Consider the following 22,114-nt stretch of genomic DNA (forward strand, 5'->3'; position numbering starts at 1 on the left):
GTTAAGAGGAGGGTAAGAAAGCGTCCTCTGTTTAGTGAGTAAGAGTTTGGTTTCTGAGTTTGAAATTTAACTCCTCACTCAAAAGGTATTGCCTTAAATTATATACATGTAAAAGAAATATGAACTTACTCCATTTTTTTTCCTTTGGTACTTGGGATTGAACCCAGGAATGCTTTACCATTGAGCCACATCCCCAGCCCTTTTAGTTTTTATTTTGTGACAAGGTCTTGCTAAGTTGTGTAAGGCCTTGGTAAGTTGCTGAGGCTGGCCTCAAATTTGTGATCCTCCTGAGTAGTTGGGATTACAAGCATGCAAAAGTTACTACTTCCTTGAGTTGTCATGAGGATTATAAGAGATACTGTATATGAAGTGCTCAGATGCACAGAAAAACTCAATAAATGCCAATCATAATTGCTTTCTCCTGTCTTCTCTTCCTCATAGCAAACCCAGTTTCACTTGTTTTCTGAAGTCTTACTTATCAGAAATGGCCTCATATTCAGAATAAAAATAATAATAAGCTTGCTTGGTTATAAGTATGTAATTTTTGTCTTTAAAGTAAATGAACCTCAATTCCTCATTTCCTTAACCCACCAAAGACTAAGGTCTATTTCCTTTTTACAGTATCAGAACTATATTTCAATGATTGACAGAAGAATGGTTGAGCTATTTGTTCTTCCTGACCACTCCCTTTCAACTTTATGTATGCACAATCCTAATCACATTCTACAGCAGTTTAGAAATGTCATTTGAATCTCACCTGAACCAAGTGCCTAAGAAAGAAGTTCCTACACCTCCGTATTCTAGATGATAACACTAAGGCTCTGAGTGTTATGTAATTCCCCTTCACATAGCAAGAGAACAATCAGATTTACTACTGAGCAGCTTAACTTGAAACTATTTCTAGAGCCCTGAACCTCATTGTTGAAGACCTTGCTCAGGTTCAAGAAAGCTACTCATCATTATGCTTCCAAACAACAACAGGCTTTAAAATGTGTGCTGGAAATAGCTGAAGCATAGAGAGAATTACTGAGGACTTTACAACCAACACTTATTTTTCCCCTGTTCTGGAGAAATATCTGTTCTCTCATTTGATCAGTCTAGATAGGACTATTATTCATCAACACGTGCGTCCTGTCTTAACAATGAACTAAGTGGTGGACTTTGAGATGGAGGTGAGCTTGATATAACTGACAACTGTTAAAATCTCTCAGATCTGAATCTTTAGAGAAGCAAGCCACAGTCTGCTGCTTCACCTTGAACCCTCAATCATCTGAAGGCCAGAGTACCTAAATTATGTTTTAATGGAGCAGATTTGATGCCTTGTAAACATATTTGACCCTTTTCTCTTAAAATAAAAATGCAAATATTTGGATAGTTAAATCTTGAAAATGACTTCTCTGTAAAAAATAAATCATAAAAGTGATTCATTTTAAAATTAAACATATGGTCTATTTAAAAATATTATATTAAAATATTTAGCTATTGTTACCAATATTTTATATTATATACACATACAACTATGATTTCAGATACTATTTTAAAACATCTGAGTTTTATTGTATAGTTTTTACTGGTTGGATTTTTAACAAGAAGTACTCAGAACTTATATATTGAATGCATTATAAAAGTGTTTCAAAGAGGGTAAGAAGTTCACTCAAATCATTCAGAAATGCCCAATTTTCTTTGTCACTGTGATTATTTTAAATTGGTTACACCAATGTGCACAGATTAGAAAAATCCCATAATATATGATTAGCTGGCCATGGGGCAGTTAATTCTTAGATTTGGCCCCTAGGAAACATAGCTATAAATAAAAGAATTAAAAAAAAGTGTAATATTAAACTCAATTAGACTAAACTGTAAAAGGAATAATCACTTCACTCTTACCTACTAAAAAATGCTTTCTATCACCAATTCAAGTAATCCTGCATTCAAATGTAGATGAAGTAGTTAATATAATTCCTGGATATATGTAAATGTCACTCAAGAGATTAATGGATTCAAAAAGCAGCAAGCACCATTGTGAATCCTGTTCTGCTTACAATTACTCAAAAGATAACTTTTAAATTCGGTGACAATCAATCTATACAGAACATTTAATGAAGGATTCACAGGTCTTATAGAGTCCATGGCTTGCAATATGGAGATTTCTTTTCATATATTGCTTGATCTTTACATATATTTAATGAAATAAAAAGGAAGATCCAACAAATTACTTTTTAATTATTCAGAAAAATTGTGGGACTAATTATAAATAAATGCCAGCATAAATGACATAGAAGGTCATTCAAAACATTCCCTTATATTATTAAGCCAGTTTAAATTCATAACAGATGTTTAAAATTTTCTGAATTCTATAATGTACCTAATCCTACCAATAGGCAAGAAGAGCAAATGACTCATTTTGGAGGGAAGAGAGAGCATTAACATTTTCATTCTGAGAAGGTTCCATCTCCTGAGGAAAAGTAATTTAGTAAATGTAACCCTAATGATAAGAAAAAGTTAACTCTTTATAGTCTTGATGCCTGGGAGACTTCACAGTATCATAGTACACTATAATCCTTTACTATTAATATGTAATTTTAAAAAACCAAACAAAAACTCCATAAAAACAATTAGCATATAATTAAGCATTAAGTAAGTGGAGTCAGGAACCAGTCAGAAGTAGGCAGATAAAGGCATGTGATGTAAATAGGTGGAATTTACAATGTGGTTAATACAATATCCTCACATACAAAGGGAGGATAACTCATTAGGATAGGAATATATTTCTATCCAATAAAATGTATTTTTCCTTACGCTTGTTGGTTTAGTTGATATTTCTCAAATATATATTAAAAGTGACAGCATAAAATAGTTATTGTTATCAAATATTGTATTTTTTCAAGTAAAAATAATTTTACATATTAACATTCATATTTAGTATAGTAATCATTGAATAGATAACTATTACATAATATTTGAGAGGTTGCCCTAAAATAGGAAGTTATATCATTGGCATCCCAATATGAAAGTCTCCGAGATTATTTTCATTTCAGTTGAATTTATCTTTTGATATCAATGGCCTGGAATTAACTTTCATGAATGATCTTTTTATTATAAAGTTCTTTGGACTCATATATTTGGTTCAAGATGGAATGAACTCATCTGCTCTTTAAGGAATAGTAATTAGTAAAATGGCACTATTTTTCTTTCAATACATTATTGTGCAGTTAGTGATGACAATGATTTTTATTGCCCACCCCCACCAAAGCATAATTTCATCAGGATCAACTGCTATTGTCATTTGAAAGATAAATGCCTGACAGTGGCTTGCGATTCAATATTTCCTCATCAGTTGTTAGGGAACACAGGTCATATGCTGGTGACAAACAAATATTTCTCCTTACTGTGATGAGACCAACCTGAGAGACTGCCACTCCTTTCTGAGCTGTTGTGAGAGCTGGTGGTGCTGAAATCCTGTGACTGGTTGTGTGGCATTCTATTAGACAATCCCTCAGCCAATCGGTAGTCAGGGATGTAAAGTAAGGCTAAGGGTTAAAGGGCAGAGGTCATAGTGGCATCATGTGATTAGTTCACAGCACAAGCCCATGCAGAACATGCAGTTAGCAACTCAGAAGCGGATGTCGTGGGAGAGTGGAGGAATGTTTCGTCTAGCCTGTCCTAATGGAAGTACAGATGGATTGCTGATCACTATACTGAAAAAGAGCTGAAAGGATGAACCCGATTGGTGTTGGTGTGTGGTGGCGGCGGTGGAGGCAGTGGCGGTGGTGGTAGGAATTGTTCAAGGTACTGAATACATGCCAGTATGTTTTTTTAGTTTAGGTAGTAAACCTGGTAATGCATCACTGAATTGAACAACAAATACTAATTTCTATCTCATGCACAAATGATATGAAGTTAACTTCTCAGGACAGAAGAATGTGACTCACCATTGTTACCTTTGTTCTGTTCAGGCAGAGAATAACCAAATCCCATCAGATCTGTTTTTTGCTGAATTGAGCTTTTCCACTGTGGATCAGGCAGATCGACAGCCAATTCATGGATGCTATTGGAATGCAAGATCTGTGTCGTGGCATATGGGGTAGCCTGTGTAATTTGGCTGGAACTGTTGTAAGTGGTTTTGGTAGTGAAGTCAATGCTGCTATAAATGGCTCCATCTGAGAGCATCGTTGCTGTTTTATCCCCTTGGCCTGGAACTGGTGGCAGCACATCTGTGATGAACATAGGGAAATGAAACAATTTAATGACGCACAGGAAGCCCAAAACTATCAGGATTGAAGATGAAAAATAAATGTGTCATGCCACACGTTTGCATTTCAGCTGAGATGGGCTTCATGAACCAATGAAGGGTAGATGATATACAACCATCGCCAAGCTATCAACCTCAGTGACAGGCAGGCCTACTGCTCGTCCTTCACATCTCACTGCTTAACACATCCCTTCCCCCATTTCCTTCAACCAGGAATGAGAAGTTTGGGATATTTCACTACTGAAAAATGCTTTCAGTTGTTCACTGTGTTTTAGAATCATGGAAAGTGGTAGCAAGATACAGCAGCAATGAACAGAGGGAATCTACAAATCATGCCTCAAAACAGCTCTTTCTACTTCATCCCCAAAGATATGGAATATGGCTGCTAAATAGTTGCAAAAATTTCCAAAATTGTACGACCCTGACTTTGAAATCCATTTTTCTGAAGTTTTTACTTGACATTTATGTGATCTGATTTTATAACTGCAGAAATGGAGAACTGATGGTAGAAAATGTGTTCTTTTTTTCTTGGATAACAAAGGAAAATTTTCATGAATAAGTCATTTCCATAATATAGCAGGATTTAACTATAGAAAAAGCAACCTGAGTGATCAGTGAGTTTAATTTATGCTATCAACACTTAGAAGTGGAGAATTACAGTTTCACGTTGTAATACAGCAAGAGTAAAATTAAACTTCAGGAACAACACTGAATATCAATCAGTCCATTTATCATTTTGGTATGCTGAATTATCTTTACAGGATGCTTTATAATTCAGATCTGCCACCTCGCTCCTGAGCTCTTTTCCCTTTTCAGAAGAAAGACACTAAGTGAATCTAAACGAGAAATCACTAACTCTAGTATTAATCATGTACAGTTAAGATAAATCTAATTATAGTGCAGTCCTTAATAATGTATGTTCTGAAAATATCACTTCATAGGACTTGAGGTCATGAAACCACTCGATATCTTCATTATAAGACATTTCAACTATCTTTAAAACTTTTAGATTTGATGATGCCCATAGTACTTGAAATAAAAGTTCTTACAGAAGTATGGAATTTTATAAAAACTAAAAAAAAATCTTCATTAACAACAGTGACAAGAAATTTATAATATATTGTGTACAGTGTGCAATTTCACTCTTTCTGAAGTTTTGAAAGTCTGGAATACCAACCTGTTTTACAAATATGTGGATGTTTATTGAAATAAAGATTTTAAAGGCATCTCAGTGAGATTGTTACACATATTCACATTTTAAATTATGCTAGGTTGCATAACCAAGAAACTTTTTGGATTTCAGAATATGAAAATTGCTTTTCTGTCATTCTTTTTTGTGATTAATAATTATAGAATCTGATTTTAAGAAGCGTTGTTCATTCTCAAGTATTAGTATCATTTTTTTTATTCTCAAAACCTTGAATATTTAATAATATATCAAAAATTGGCAAAAAAAAGATCTTTTTTTTTGCATAAGTTTTTGGGCTCTCTCCACCTATCTCTCACTGCTGAATATTTGAATATTAATTGAATAGAAATGTTTCTCCTCCATGGACCTCAGTTTCTCATATCTTGAACTTAGGGTTCTCCAGAGTCCCTTCAGTTACATGTTATTGAAAGGGTTCTGTGCTCAAACAATAAAAAAAAAATGGAACAATGTTGTCCAAGAATATAATTCTACATAATATTACTAACAACTAAACACTAAAGTTATGGCTCTGGAAATAGAGTATCTCTCTTTCCCTGCTAGATGAAATTATAGTCAGCCTTCCAGCCTAAGTGCTTCTATATTGATTTTTGGGCTGCATGTATTGTCTTCAAATATTATTTGATCACTCCCACATTTTCAAAAACTAAATTAAATTATATCCAACATTGAAATATTGGAGGATCACACATGAATATCTGTATGTGGAGGAGAATCTTATAACATCAAATACTCTGGAACTCTGTACCAGCCCTCCATTCAACAAGCTGGCTCTGAATAAGTGCTGCTATCATTAGGAAGGACTATCCATTTAATATTTCTTACTGTCCCCACCAACCCATCCTTAATGCTGTCTGACTGGCACTTGTTAACATTTGTTTTGGAAACCTATGAATTCGAGAAACCTTGACTCCAGTTTGGATTAGTGGTGCAGCTTTTGAGTACCTTGGCTTTATTTGTATTTTCATGGATTTATTTTATTTTTGCCCAATGTAATTATTTGTATGAAGGACTGCCTTCCTCACGGCATCATAATTTACTTGAAAACAGGAGCCTATTGGATATATGCATTCATTACCATAATTCCTCACCCACTGTTATGAGAGGAAGCACTTGTTGATGGAATGTTTAAATGAATTTCTCATAGTTTGCATTGGTTAAATGCAAAATTATGAGATAATTAATATTTTCATTTTTCAAAATATGATTTTCATTACATTCATATATTGGTATTCTATTTGTAAAGGGAAAATGTTAGTATCCATGATTATTTTTCTAAGTGAATGTGGTTATAAAATCATACTTATGAACCCAACTTCAGACTACACAGCAGTATAAATAAAATAGCAGAGGCATTAAAAATCTACCAGATGTGCATTCTATATCCACTTCTCAAATTATCTTGCTTAACTCTAGTCTCTTGACTTTAAACATGTAAATATGTTTATGTATTTTATAATTATGCAAAAGATGTAAATTTAAATATACAAAAATGTCCTACAGTATTTCTGGCACAAGTGTTTAAATGACTATCAAATTGAAGAGAGAGTGGGTAGAAACTGGAAAAACTTTGTCTTGGCCTTGATGTTTATGCCATAAAAATAAGGTAGAAATGGAAGAAAAACCTTGCATTCTACCTTCAGTTAAATTGGACTAAGACATTTTAGATGTTAATTCATCTTGCTAGCCAACAGAAAAAGAAAATGTTTTCTCCATCTGAGGCATGTATCTCTTGATACAAAGATAGAACCTTGTGATGTTCTTATACAAAGTGTAAAATAGGGAGCTATTATTGACTGATAAAAACTTTGGGAACAGAATTCCTTAAGGCAAAAATCAGTCTGCATATTAGGGGAAAGATGATCTCTTTCCTTAGTGGGGAATACTCAGACATACAAACTTCCCAGGGGAGAATAAAGGCATACAGAGAGAAAGCAGGAAGTCAAAGAAACTTACAGCTTTCTTTGTATTCTCTCATTTAATCTGATACCTTTTGGGAGTTGATTATGCAGTTAAGCTCTATGTGAAAACTATATATTGTCATCCATTTAATTCTAATTACACACCTATGAGATAGGGATGGTTATCTTTATATTTTATTTTCAAGAAGGAAAAGGAGTTAATTGAAATGATATTCATAGAAATCAGGCTTATGAAATACTTAGTAACTTCATAATTTGAGGTATTACTTGATATGCAAATACATTGTTAATCCATCTTGAAGAGAAAATGCAACGATCCATGATTCCTCCAAATTTTTTAAATTTTTTTTTTAGTTGTAGGTGGACACAATGCCTTTATTTTTATTTATTGATTTTTATGTGGTGCTGAGGATTGAATCCTGTGTCTCACCCATACTAGGTGAGCACTCTACCACTGAGCCACAGGCCCAGCCCTTATTCTTAAGTGAATATGGTTATATAGTCATACATGTGAAATCCTCTGCAGCTTTTAGTAGAACTGGAACAGTTTAGCACAGCCCTGGGTCTTCCGAATTAATTCTCCAAGTGTGGAAATCTTCTAGTGTGTCTATCGAAATTTGCTTTGCTTTACAAGAATCTCCTAATTCCTCACTTCGATTTTCTATTTTTTCCATTCTCCACCCATAAGAAGCCTGAATGATTTAAAACAGTGTTTACATCTCAGCATTCTCCTCTTAAAAACCCACCAATAATTTCTGATTACCCTATGGACAAAGTTTAAACCCTTAATGTGACTTAGAACATCTTTTATTTCTTGTCCCTTTGTGCTTTCTAACATCGTTAAACTCAACCTTTAGGAAGTTCCATCTTTCCCTTCCTTCTTATCCCCTCACCTACCCTCCCTTTCAGTGCTGGGTAATCAACGTAGGCCCCTGGTCATGCTGGAGAAGTCTTCTACCAATAAGCTACATCCACAGTCTCCTATTCATTTCTTAAATAGGTTGAGTGTCTGTCATTTTGTCTTTTAATTTTTTTCATCGTAGATGGACAACAATAATACCTTTATTATCTTGTTATTTTTATGTGGTGCTGAGGTTCGAACCCAGGGCCTCACATGTGCTAGGCAAAAGCTCTACCATTGAACCACAACCCCAGCCCAAAGTCTCTCTTATTTCTGGTCCTTAAAATATAGTAATTTATCTCCACACACCTTCTTATATTTTTGGCTAATTCCTGTCCCTCTTTCAGATATCGATTTAAATAACACTCCTTTTACAACATTTTCTTACTCCAGTTGGGCAGCCTTTATTTCAGCCTTTCTTATCAGGGTACTGATAAGGCAGTTCAAGTCCATTTACTGTCTGCATAGTATTGTACCAGGAGAAAACTTATGTATAATTGCTGTGCCAATCAGGGAATTCTCTGCTCCTCTCATCTTTATCTAAACTAACCTATCCACCAGAAGAAAAATTTCATTTGGGAGGAAGCAGTCATTATTTATATTAGATACAATTCTGTCTCTTTAGAAAAACCTATGGAGGGGAGTTTAGCATGAAATTTTGGAGGTATTAGCATGTCAGCCACTTTGCATTGTTTTATCTTTGCTTTGGAATAGCAATTAATGATTGTAGAATAGAAAGTTCTCTCTGAACATGCCACCCCAACTAGTTAACTGTCTTCTTCACATGAAATATTATGGGGGTAAGGATGATCACTTTTTATACCAATATTATATTCTTTCTGACTTCCACAGTGCCAGGTACACAGGAGGTACTCAATAAATACATGTTGAATGAGATTTTGAAAAATGAAATATTTGTTCCAAAAGCATAAACCCTAATTATCAGTATACGTCCTGATTTTAGTTACCTTCTACTGATATTCCTAAAAACCAAATGTATTATGAATACTTCCACATTAATAATGACCTCCTTTATTATTTAAGGTATTATAGACACACTAATTTTATAATAAAATATTTAGGAAATATACAGCAATGTTAGTATATGTGCTTTATTCTTTTAACTATGGAAGAAATACCCTCTATCTCTTAAAAACATCTGGAATATGAAGACAGAGAAAAAAACAAAATGAAAAATAACTTTATTTTTAAAAATACAACTTACCTCCACGCCCAAAATTCCCAATTTCATTTGGGCCACTATTGCTGTTGTTCACTGGCAAGCTTGTGGCTGGCCATGAATCAGCAAGCCATGGATAGCTGGGATCACCCGCATTTAGAAGACCTGGACGGCTAAGACAGAAATGAAAAGGAAATCAGTCTATGGAGCTCAATGAAAGATGTTGATGCCTGTCTCATGCACTAAAAAGGGTGAAGGAATTTAAGAAGATTTTAATTGAATTTAGAATTGAAATGTGTAGGCTCTCAAAAATTAAGGAACTTTGGCAGTTCATTAAGGCTATCTATAGATCAACCCTGTCAGTGGAAGAAGTGTCTTTGCCTGAGATCCTGTCAAAATCCACAAGAAATCAGATGTCTGCCCTGAAACTGGTGGGAATTGGCAATAGTAGTAACCCCACACAAGGTTTGATGATAAATTGACACCTCAAGGGAACAATCTTTCGGAATGGCTTCTTGGTATTAGCCATTTCCAGGACTTTGGGTTATTTTGTTCCCAGTAACTGCAGTCCCAACATGAATCTGTCCTCTCTAGCCTGTCACCCTTATTGTGAGCCTTCATGTTTGATTTAGAGGCAAAGAACTTGAAAGAAATTAATGAACAGTACTTATACTGTTCCATCAATAGCACATTTCCAAGTTCTTTAAATGGCAAAATATCAGGGGGCTATTAAGTGTTTTTCTGAAGGCAATAAAAGACACCCTGTGATCTGCTCCAGCATGTGAGTATAGTCTACAAGGAAAATTTCCTTCACATTGTATTTAATAAAGAATTCCCTTCTTTAATGTTAAAATGGGATTCTGATTCCTTTCCAGGTTATTAACATATTTACAAAGAAATAGAACATCTATAATCATTGTACTTTTTTGTTGTTGTTGTTGATAGACCCCTTCTGGTATAATACCTAAGAGGAACATGTGTTTCTATGGAAACTGCAATAAGAAGATTCAACTGCTTCCTTGCTACATCCACTAGTTCTCATTAGACTTAATCTCTTTTTGCTAAAATATTGATTAAATGGGAGATTGGAAGTTATTACCAGAGCCTAATTACAATCTCCATATTGGCAAAGGGAAAATAGATGAGGATATATGGGTTTGTTATCAGCTTTTATCAATTTCAATTGAGTATCCAAAGTTGTGGAATCCAGTCCTATCAATCTACAGCCTATTCATCATCCATGAATCATTTACTTTGTGATCGATTATATGTAATTGTTCACTCACAGCAATTTAGTGTGAGCCAATAAGGAGTCTTAAACAACAGCAACTTCATTTGCTAATGTCTAATTAATGCAATAAACATCCTGCTAACAAATGAACACATTCCTTGTGATATTTACTACTAATTTCTTCAGGGGCATCTGGGAGATATGAAACATCTGGACTTGATTCCTCTAAAGTGCACAACAGATAGATCATTAAACCTAGTAGTAAGCCATTTAATTCCTCCTAGAATTCTCAGACTTATAAGTGATCGTTTATTACAATAATAGCTTCTTACTACAGAGTTTTTCTAGTCCTGATTAAAAATACTAATAAAGAATCTCCTTAACATACCTTCCATTGCTCATTAGTCCTCCATCTCCTCTTTGAAATGTAACTGTAAAAAAAAAAAAAACACAGAAAGACATGTACACACATAAGTAGTCAATATTAATTACAATTAATAACAACTGCATATTGGACCTCAGTTTAGAACTAAGCCTATGGGAATTTTAACAAAATATAATTAACATAATTGTGCAGATAGTAAAAAGCAGTGGTTTGGCTCAGGGCAAAGTTATCACTTGCCCCAACTTTAATAGAATATTTCAAGTTTCTTCAAGTCAAAAGTATGGATACGTAAAAATGGCAATTTGGATTTAGACATCAAACACTGTTACAAGTGGTGGACCTAGTAGTCCTTGAAGATTTTCACAGCATTAATGAAGAGTTATCAAATCAAACTGCTAATATTAACATAAAACTATCTTAATTAGAAGGCATAAAGCAAAATATATACTAGAAATTGAAACAGGAGTGTTTTAACAGGTAATGTCCTTCCAACAAGATAAGAAAAAACAGGTAACTGTTATTACACATTGCTTATCATCATAGATCCTTTTAAGTATGCTAATAGTTACTATGAATTGAATAGATATAATTACAGTAGATGTAAACTGTAACTAATAGAGAATAACATATTCATGAAAATAAAATTTTAACCAATTTATACTAAATAGACTCCAATTATATGTAATGATCACAAGTTAAAGTTTTCTACAAAACTGTGTGACTTATTAACAATGTCCACTAGTATCTAGTAGAACCAAGGTCAATGAAGCCACTCCCTCCAGTCAATGTCTTCCACTCCACAAAGCTAACAATGAGCAAGTGGACCTCCAGGAACAGCCAAAGAATGCAAATATCAGTTGAGGGCCATCACCTTATCCCAAACTGTTGAAGCCAAATGTATTTAGACTTCAAAATGATTCATACCTGAAAAAGGTAGTATACTTTTCATACTATAATGTTTGAAGTAGCAAATTGCACTCAAATTTATGTAATATTTGTCCAATGAAAACTGAATATGAATGATTATAAAGTCTAAAATAGCTTCACACTAGCTTGTACCAAGTTTTGCCACTAAATTACTTAACTAGAAAATTATGGACAAGGTATTTGTTAAGAAACTTATAGATTACAAAATTGCAATAAACTTGGAATTCTAAAATCAAATCAAAACAAAACAAACATAAAAGCAAGGGTCAGTTAAATCAATCCCTGGGGATGAAAGAAAAATACCATTTTCACAGTTGTGAAAACAATACGTCTTATCTTTGGAACAGAATAATTATGTCAATTAAAAGTTGTTGCTTGGTGACTAAAAGTGAAATTAACTAAAATTTTAATGAAGGAATTCATATTTCAAGTAAACAAGCATATTTCCACTTAAGATAGACAAACGGTGGATACTTTTTCATTTGAATGGTTCTCCATAATTTTTCTGCTTTCCAAGTTTGAGCTATTAAATATGATAACTTTTTAAATTTTGTAAGTTTCCAAGCACAGTTTCCTGGGCCCATATGAAAGGTCATCTAGTAACATTACTTTTCATGACACTACCAGGAAATATGAACATAATTCCAAGGGTCCATCAGGATTTCAAGACAGTAAAATAAATAAGGGCCTTCAAACTGGGATCTGAAATACACAACCTTTTCATTTTTTCAGGTAACACCTCAAATGCATTGTAAAACAATCCTGACATAACCTTAACATCTGCCCAGAATTGGCAGTAGACAGGTCCGCAGAGATGATGAAAAAATGCTGATCACTACAGAGTCACTTCAGGGCTGGGAGTCATGAATCAGCAGTGCAACTGTATCACATTGTGCCTCTTATTAATTGCTTTGAACACAATAGAATTAATCTGAAACAATTAATGCAAAAAAATTGAGCACTAGAGGTATTCAACAAAGGCCTGATTAGGACACACACACATGTAAAAATGCATTTTCACAATGTGAAAGTGGTACAGCTAATTAGCTTTCCATCTGATGTGACTTTTCAGTTATGTGGCATTTTAATGGAATATCAAGTGATTGTTTTACTCTGCTAAAAGGGAGTTAAGATAATGCTGTGAACATCATTGCAAATATGCGAATAAGCAGGTTCTGATAGGCTGCATCTCAAAAATGTGCTGTTTAAGAGATTTGTGAGATGCTACATAGTTCTCCCTAATTTAGATGACTTTTATTTCATCATCCAAAATTTCTGTTACTGCCATAGGAATAAAGTATAGCAGAGAAAAGAAACTGAAGCAGAGTCACAAAAATTGAGTTGTCCTTAACTCTATGAGATAACCAATGGCATTTTTCATTAAATGTGAAGTTTAAAGCAGTATGACATAACACTCAAAGTACTATCAAAATATATCATTCATTAAGGTTAATTTGCAGATGTGCTAGAATATAGACCACATGGGATGGTCCATATCTGCCAGTTGAGAGCTAAATTTGGAAGCAAAATAATTAATTTCATATTCAGTATTCAGGACATATCCATTTTATTTGTGTCCTAGTTGTCATTAACATTTGTTTCTCAAATGATTCTAGACTGCTAATAGTTTGTCAAATATTCTATAATGTCATTCGTCTCTATCTCTGCATGCCTACTAACATAGGCAAAACTTTACAGAATATTATGGGAATACCTGAATAACTTAAAATGGGCTCCATACAATTTAGTATACACAGGAATCTTTCATTTTGCATTTTTCTGTCACAGAAGAAGGAGGCAGATGAGGAAAAGAAGAGGAAGGAAAGTACAATAGGAGGAGGAAGAGAACACACACACATATTTTCTCTTACTAACATTGGTTAACTGTGTTTTAAAAGTGAGGGAGGAAAGGGGACATCTTTTCACACTTCTTTTTTTTAATGCTTTGCTCCAAAATATTTACATTAATTTCATTTTGAAAAGTAGGACAAGAGTAACTTAGTCTATTAGGCCATCAAAAGAGACTACAAATTAGAATGAACAAATAAAACTTCTAAAATGGAAATGGCATTTTGATGAATGTTTGTGTATATATAAACGTGCAAGTGTGTGTGTGTGTGTGTGTGTGTGTGTGTGTGTGTGTGTGTGAGTGCTTGTGTGTGTGTGAGCGGGCGTGTGTAACATAAAAATAAATGCCATTGGATACTGAAAGCTATTTTGAGGTAGTCCTCATTCATAAGAAAAGTTTCACTTGAAGGAGTGGGAATGAGGGGGTGATAGATCGATGGTGAAGAATCTTTTTCTTGTTATATTTTTTATAATTTTGAAATCACAGTGCAGTAACTTTGTGCTCATCAGAAATAAATTTGGAATAACTTAATTATTACAAGCTCTTAATTAGAAGTCTGTGTGGAATCTCAAATTAAAAGCTTACAAGGCATAACATATAGAAGCTTTGACCAAAATTGAACTGAATACTAATAATGCTTCCAGAAATTTCTCCCACATACCAGTGGGATTTTTCAAAGCTATAACATATACAAAGTAAGTCTACTACTATCTGACAGGATTAATACTACATGTCTGCCAGAACTGGGAGGAAAATGTAACTATGTGGTAAATTGGCATTTTGAGGTAATGAAGCTTTCAGAATGCCTATCTCTAGTAGGTCACATTTTCCTACTCCAAATGGAAACTTCATTGTTGCAGCCAATTCTCATTCTCTTTCCTGATATGCTTATTTGGCAAATATGAAAGCATATTAATCCTTTTTAAGAAGCATTAACTCACCCCAGATAATCAGAGTATAAAAATTCCATCAAATCTTTTAGTTGCTTTTGGATAGTACTGTCAAGTAACTTATTTCACCACCAGTCATAAAACCTATGTGTGATGTGTTTAGCATTTTCAAATTTGCTCACTCACGAATTGTTTATATTTACTGAGTTTCATAAAATGTTATCCTCAGAGAGAATATTCACAAAACATAATGTACCCTTTATACTTCCAGAAAAATACATTTGCTTTCATTAAATTTGATGATTTCAATAATCACAAATAGAAAAAATGGATAGCAGAAGTTTGAAAAGTACTGTGCATTTATCATACAGATTATAATACAGTTATATACATTTATACTGATATATTTATATGAACCTTATCAAAGCTGTATAGATTTTTTTCCCCAACTTACATTGTTCTTTTTTCTATTCACAAAAACTATTACAGATATTATCAAATATTTACTTCGAATTCAAAACCACCTAATATTTTCTATCTAAATCTCTACATTTTTTTATTGTTTATAATAGTTTAAGGACTGAATATGTTCAGCAAACAGGACCCCCATTGGCAGAGATATGGAGATTGTTAGTGCTCAGCAAAAATTAAGGTAGATAGCGCTTCATGTTGCTTATAGAAGTATAATATTATTTCACTTAGGATATGATACACAGAGATGCTTTTAGTTCTTTCAGCTGTCCTTATTGCTATGGGTCAAAACCTCAGATGTGTGTTTATATCTGAAGAGTTTAAGTAAGTGATTAATATGCATATATAAAATTATAAGTTGATGTGTAACATTGTCTCAAAGGATCCTCTACTTTCTCCTATGTGAAGAGGCAAAACATGTTTAGGCCAGATTTTCCTCCCAGATGATATGAATATATAGATATACATTCAATTCTTGATATTTAATCTAAAATTTAATCCATTACTGTTCTCTGATACATCTGTTATACCCTCTGACACCTAAAAGAAAGTATTAACAGTGAGGAGCAGTTTTCTGTTGTTGTTGTTGTTGTTGTTTCTTTTCTAAGTCTTCAAGTATAATTTTCTGCAATAATGGCAAGTTCCAGAGGAGCTACAGTATGAGTCAATGGGTAATGTTTGGCCTACATAGAGTTAGCTAAGGCATCCTAACCAGAGTTTGGATCACACCTTGCAAAGCAATTCTGCACTTACACAAATTCTTTTTCCTTCCTCTAGTGGATAAACAGAAATGAAGAAGTAGGAAAAGGGAGGTTTGAAAACAAATTTAGCCTGTTTTTTTATAGTCAATCCAGTTACATTAAAAATATGTTTTCTAATGTAGGAAAATTCCACCAACTATTTAATTATGACCACAATTGAAATTTGAAATAAATGTGCTATAAAGTAATTTAAATATTGACTCAAAGTGGAACCTGATTGTACAAGAAAAGGTGCTTTATCATAAATCAACAATTAGAGACTGTAGATATAGATTTGAGACTACATACACATTACCAGGTAGTGAAAAAATACATATACACTTCAGACTACGTTTTACAAATCAAATCACATTGCTTGGATTCTATTTGGTTTAGTTTTCACTTTTATATTGGTATATTATAGTTTTACATAATAATGGAATTCATTGTGATATATTTATACATGCACAACTCACAATTTGGTCTGCTCCATTCCCTCATACCAATCTTCTTTACCTCTCTCCTTTCTCCATATTCCCTTGTTCTAGTCTTCTGGGTCTCTTCTCTATTTTTATGATATCCCTTTCCTTTCCTTCCTTCTGATTACCTTCCTCAGTTTTTATACTATAAAATTGTAAGACTAAGAAATATGTATGAAAACCAAAATATAAACAAGCCCAACACAAGAATTTTTAAAATAATTTTTATAAGACCTTCGAGGTAAAAAGCCCTTATGAAATCTCTCTGCTCTTTCATGTATGATTATTAGCTCACACATGAAATGTCAAAAATAGAAACAAAAGATAAATATATATCCCATTACTCATTCAAAATCCCTTGTTCTTTAAGTTATAAAAGGACAAGAATGTGAAAACTTAAAAAGGTGGAAGACAGGTTATTTTTGGAGGAAAATATGTAGAAAATATCACAAATCAGACATGTAATGCTAGGTATCTGTGGTTTGGCAAATTTTCATTTGCTTCTCATCTGGAGCAGCAGTTGCTAGAAGGCAAATTACTAGCTGAAGGGAAATCCATTCTGAGAGTAAGCCATCTATCAATTAAGTATAAAAGTTTTGAAAGGCTTTTCTCTGGCTTGGCCTTCTTCCAAAATATTTGAAGGGCATAGCACATTCCGAGTTAGCAGTTTTCTACAAGCAGATGGATATCAATCACAATGAGAAATGATAATGGGAAATGTACTATTCTTGTCAAGCTCAAAGACCAACAGATATTTTCAAATTAAGTGCATAGGTTTTGCAAAGAATGGCTGTTAAAAAAAAAAGAAGTAGTAGAAAAAGAAGAAAGTCAGCTTAACGTGATTGTACTAAAAGTGCAAACCTACCAACTATGAGAGATATTTCATTTGTAAGTCGTGAATGAATAAAGAAATATGAAGTTTAAAAATGCATCATTCCAAATATGGATATATTAGAACTCTGCACTGAAGTGACTTGCATAATTCATCTTTTATTATCTTTAAAGTCAAGTGAAGGGATAAACACATAATTGTCCTTGAATTAAATCAATTCTTCCTTAAGTTTTTTTAAATCATTTATATGTGAGGAGCAGTTTTTTAAAATTTTTATATGTGTGTCTCACAGAGATAAAATATTACATAATGACTGATTAAAGAAAGGGCTGATAGACAATACATTCATGGGTGAAGGCAAAGGGCTATAATGCAAAACAAGAAAGTATATGAAAGTTTTTTTAATATTCAAGACTCTATACTCAGCAGTTAGTTCTGAGCACACCTCTCTGGGAAGAATCTCTAATTGGTGCAGTGGTTTAATACTTGGATGATAGAACATAAGGAATTGGGCAGCCAAGAACCACTGAGAACTGAGAATGGTAGAATGTCAACCACACGGAAACCTCGGCTCAATGGATATGCCATACTCCTTTCTCTACTCCTGGAATTTATTTTGACCAATAACTAATAAATTTAACCTTCACAAGATGCAGAGATAAGTCACAATGTCACAACTAGATTATCATGTTTAATGCTGTCAAATAACATGCAATACAACTGAATGGGTGGTATGTCATACATTTTTCACTATGTACATATTGTATTTGATTATATTAAATCTTCTATTTTTAATGTTTTGTTAAAAAACAAATGTCTTAATAATAATTTATTTTGACAGAGCCTTTGCTGATTATTAAAAATGGAAGACTGAATATAATGTCTCAGAAACTGTTTAAATGTCTGTAGGATGATATTATTTTAAACAGGTCCGCTTACAAATTCTAGTAAGTATGAAATATTGTCAGTTTCGGATGAATTGTTGCTGTTAGAGATAATATTTAATGTAAATTATGATCAAAATGTAATTGAACATAACTTCAGCATTGAATATCTTCTCTCATTTACCCACTTTACGATTTTATCTCTTTCTCTCTCTCACCTGCTCTATCCCTCCCTCCTTTGGAGATAATTTGAAGATCACAATATCTAATGTCCTTGAAACTCTGTCTAGGATTCAAAACCAATTTATTTAAAAAAAATAGAACATCCAAGGTTTTTTTGTTTTATTTTGGTCTGCTGATCTGCTTCTTTCCCTTTTCCTTTTGCTCCTCTCTCCTATTTTTTTTCCTTCTAAAAGGCTGCAGTTCCCACTGAAATAGACCACCCCATTTAAGTGAAGAGTAAATCACTCCATTCATGCCTCATCAGTTTTATTAATATTGGTGAGATTTTTGCTTGTTTGTATTTTCCTTCTGGGACATTTCCTATTGCAATCTGCATCCTGACATACTACAAGCTAGATTCCAAATCTCTCCTTTATTTTCCTTTTGTGTTTTAGTAATGCTGTTGCCTAAACAGATTTTTCAAAGAATGGCTTCATAGTGTTCAAAGTATTTGCGTGTGGTTTTGAAGAACTAGTTGAGAAAAGCAGCTGAACATTTTATCACTGTGCACTCTCATTACGCTTCACTGGAGATACAAGCAAAAAGATTGCCTAAAGTCATAAAGTGATATGGTCAAGAGTAGTATGTGAAAGTAGGTTGTTTATCATCACATTTTACAGAGCAGGATTTAAAAACATGCCCAAATCATTCATTTGTTCTTTCATATACTTTTTTTTTTCTTTCCTTTCATTACATTCCTAAAGATAAGAGGTTTTCTTAACTGTAAATAGTCTCTTACCAGCATAATTACTGAGGCCCTTTCTCTTCTTTCTTCGCCAATACAACCAGATGCTAAAGCCCATCAAAATTACCCAGCAGGCACCACCAATACCAGCTATAAAAGCCGGTTGCTTCACAACATCAGTGATTTGTTCAGTTATGCTGTTATTGTTTTCAGTAATGACAACTTCATTCCTTCCTCCTATAGAAGAAACAATAGTGTTAGTAAATATGAAGACAAAAATAAATGCAGAATACATATGGGGCGCATCAAAGGCACAGAAAATCCCTGTAAGCTCAAATAGTATTTGTTCTGTCCTGTAATTGTGACAATCATCAACATACATATGTTGCATGTTTAAAAAGAAGAATTGAGGCATGTTCTTAAAAGCATGACTAAGAATATTGCTCTCTTTTTTTTGTTTGTTTTGGTTTGCTAAAATTCTGAACCATTTCTTGATCTATATCCTTATAAATAAGGACTCACACAAGTACTGGGAATTTAAACAATAGTAATTTTTCTTGAGTTAAGCAAAATATTTTTAAAAATAGTTCTCAGAAAAGGAAGCAACTACAGCATTTAACACAGGTATGTACCAATTGATTTTTGGCCATGGATCTGTTTATATTCAAATGTTCCTGGTACACAAAACTATATAATTTCATGTTACCCTTTCCTTTGGTACAACTATGCTTTAACTTTCTCAAAGAAAAACTGCTATACAAAATCATTATAGTCATAAAAATGTCTTTTTGTAGAGATCAGCATGTATAATTAAAACCTAATGAAAAGGTAAATCTCATGTATTTGACTAATTTAACAATATGATTAGATATCAAATATGAGAAACAACTTTAAAATGATTTTAAGATCTTCATAACTAAAACATACGTGTAAATCTAGACAAAGATTATTCTGGATGTGGTCATGTTTTGAAAATTTAGATCTCTCAAAAAAATTTAAAAAATTTCAATCTATATTTTTTAATAAGTTTTAAACTCATGGAATCAAAACATCATTAGAGAGTGAACATTCAGATACTTATTTAATAAATAAAGAAATTCAGACCTTGGGAATTAAGTGATTTGTAAAGTAAATATCATATCTAGTGAGTGTCTAATCAAAGACCTTCAAAAATTGAATTACAAGCAAAATATATGGCACATTTCAGTGTATTACATGAAAAGTATGTGTAGGACTGTCATTACCTTATGGCAATGTAACTATTATAAAGAGGATGGTCCTTGAAGCCCTGGATTGGAGTACCATCTCTGTCACTTAACTAGCTAGGTAAGCAATGAACTTATGTAAGATAACTAATCTTAAGTCCCTGTTTGAGTTAGTCGGCAACAACATTGTCTACTTCATTCATTTGGGGAAGATTCAAGGAGATGATACATATAAAGAGGTTAATAGATGCACAGTATCTTTTTCACTGAAAATTATGACTCACATAATGGTAAGAGTTTTACTTTAACAGCATTTCTGTTAAATTCATGGCATCATGAATTATCTAGATTTGAAAAAGTAGATTTACTACTTTTAATACAAATAACTTTGGGGAATGAAATATAAGTCAAACTGTGAATGACTAGTTTACCACACTCTTCCCCCTTTCTCCTGGAGCAGAAAATTAACTTACATCTCCCAGACTCACATGGAGTTGAGTACAACAAAGTGACTTAATGATAAGTAATAGTGTGTAGGCACAAATGATGCACAACACCTTGGGCCCTAACCCATTACTTTGTGTAACAATACTTGAAACTCTTTATGTTTCCTTACATGTTAGACAGAGACAAAGGGTCTATTGGAGGATGCTGAATCTCTAAGAGATAATAGGGCTAAGTTTGGATACAAGGTTCCTGGAACACTATATGGGACCCTGAAACCCTGTTTTTCATTCTGATGACCTGTCTTACACTAGACTATAAGTAAGGGTATAAAGACCTTTTATTTTGTGAATACAATCAAAATGAAGGCTTATTGTTAAGCTGCTTATATTTCCTTATATATACTTATATTTCATTCTCAAAAGTTATTTTGTATTAATTTCCAGTTTTAAAACCAGACTCACTTAGGTAGTAAGTCTACTTTTTCCTCCAATAAGTTTACCCATAATCATACATATAAACACAACCAAAACTTTACTTAAAATAGTTTGCATTTTCAGTACTAGATTTGCTGATTTTCTTAACTATTAACAGTTACCTAAAAGAAAATAAATACCTTCTAGTGCAAAGAGAAAAGAAAAATTTCCCTTCATTTTTATAAAGAGTCAATAGAATATTATTTAGTATGGTACAATACTTATTTTGCCAAGGTGTGTTACTATTTTTTAATGTTCCTTGCATTTTTGAAATAATGTTATCAGTTGGACTAATTAGAGCACAGACAAGGATGTGTGTGACCTTTAATGCTCCATTGTTCCTGCAGACAAAAAAATATAATGAAATATAATGTCTCCCTCCCATTGGAGAGTAATGAAGAACAAAACTAATTTGTTGGACTAAAAATTAATTAGACACATCAGATTCGATTGTACCTATTACTGTGAAAGTTTGCAGCTGTTCCACATATTATTACCAACTATGTAATGTAAGCGTGAAAAGGCCAAATGATTAGAGAGACAATAGATATATTACTAATCAAGACTCCCGAAAACTGTAAATCAATGTAAAATTTTTACATGAAATATTGCTTGATAGTTATATATGTGAACAAATGGTGTTGCATTTTTGCGCCTGTAAGTTTTACGAATGATATGGGCTTATGGACACTTTCATATAAAAGTCACTTTCCCATGGAAAACTGTAGAAAAAAGAATAACACTGATTTTAAGCTTACATTAGGTCATATATTATATTTTTCAATATTTTAATTAATGGTCTCCTTATGGAATCTTTTGAAATGAAGAAAACTGAGAGGGAAGAGATAAAACAGTACATTTGGTCTGGCATAGGACAAATGTAAAATGAGGAACTAGAAATTACATCAAATGACAATATGCAATTTAATTAA

The 22,114-nt window shown here is 33.1% G+C and overlaps 1 protein-coding gene across 1 annotated transcript in view; it reads right to left on the minus strand.

Moving 5' to 3' along the window:
* The window catches only part of Robo2 (roundabout guidance receptor 2), a 510,793-nt gene that overhangs the window by 46,760 nt on the left and 441,919 nt on the right, over positions 1–22,114 (minus strand). Inside the window, exons 17-21 of the mRNA XM_077795545.1 lie at positions 19,112–19,294; positions 11,082–11,124; positions 9,508–9,635; positions 3,933–4,214; positions 3,405–3,530 (exon numbers count right to left, since the gene is read on the minus strand). Coding sequence (XP_077651671.1) covers positions 3,405–3,530; positions 3,933–4,214; positions 9,508–9,635; positions 11,082–11,124; positions 19,112–19,294 — 762 coding nt within the window. The remainder of the gene's footprint in view (positions 1–3,404; positions 3,531–3,932; positions 4,215–9,507; positions 9,636–11,081; positions 11,125–19,111; positions 19,295–22,114) is intronic.

This window comes from Urocitellus parryii, chromosome 2 (genome assembly GCF_045843805.1).
Source record: "Urocitellus parryii isolate mUroPar1 chromosome 2, mUroPar1.hap1, whole genome shotgun sequence".
NCBI lineage: Eukaryota > Metazoa > Chordata > Mammalia > Rodentia > Sciuridae > Urocitellus > Urocitellus parryii.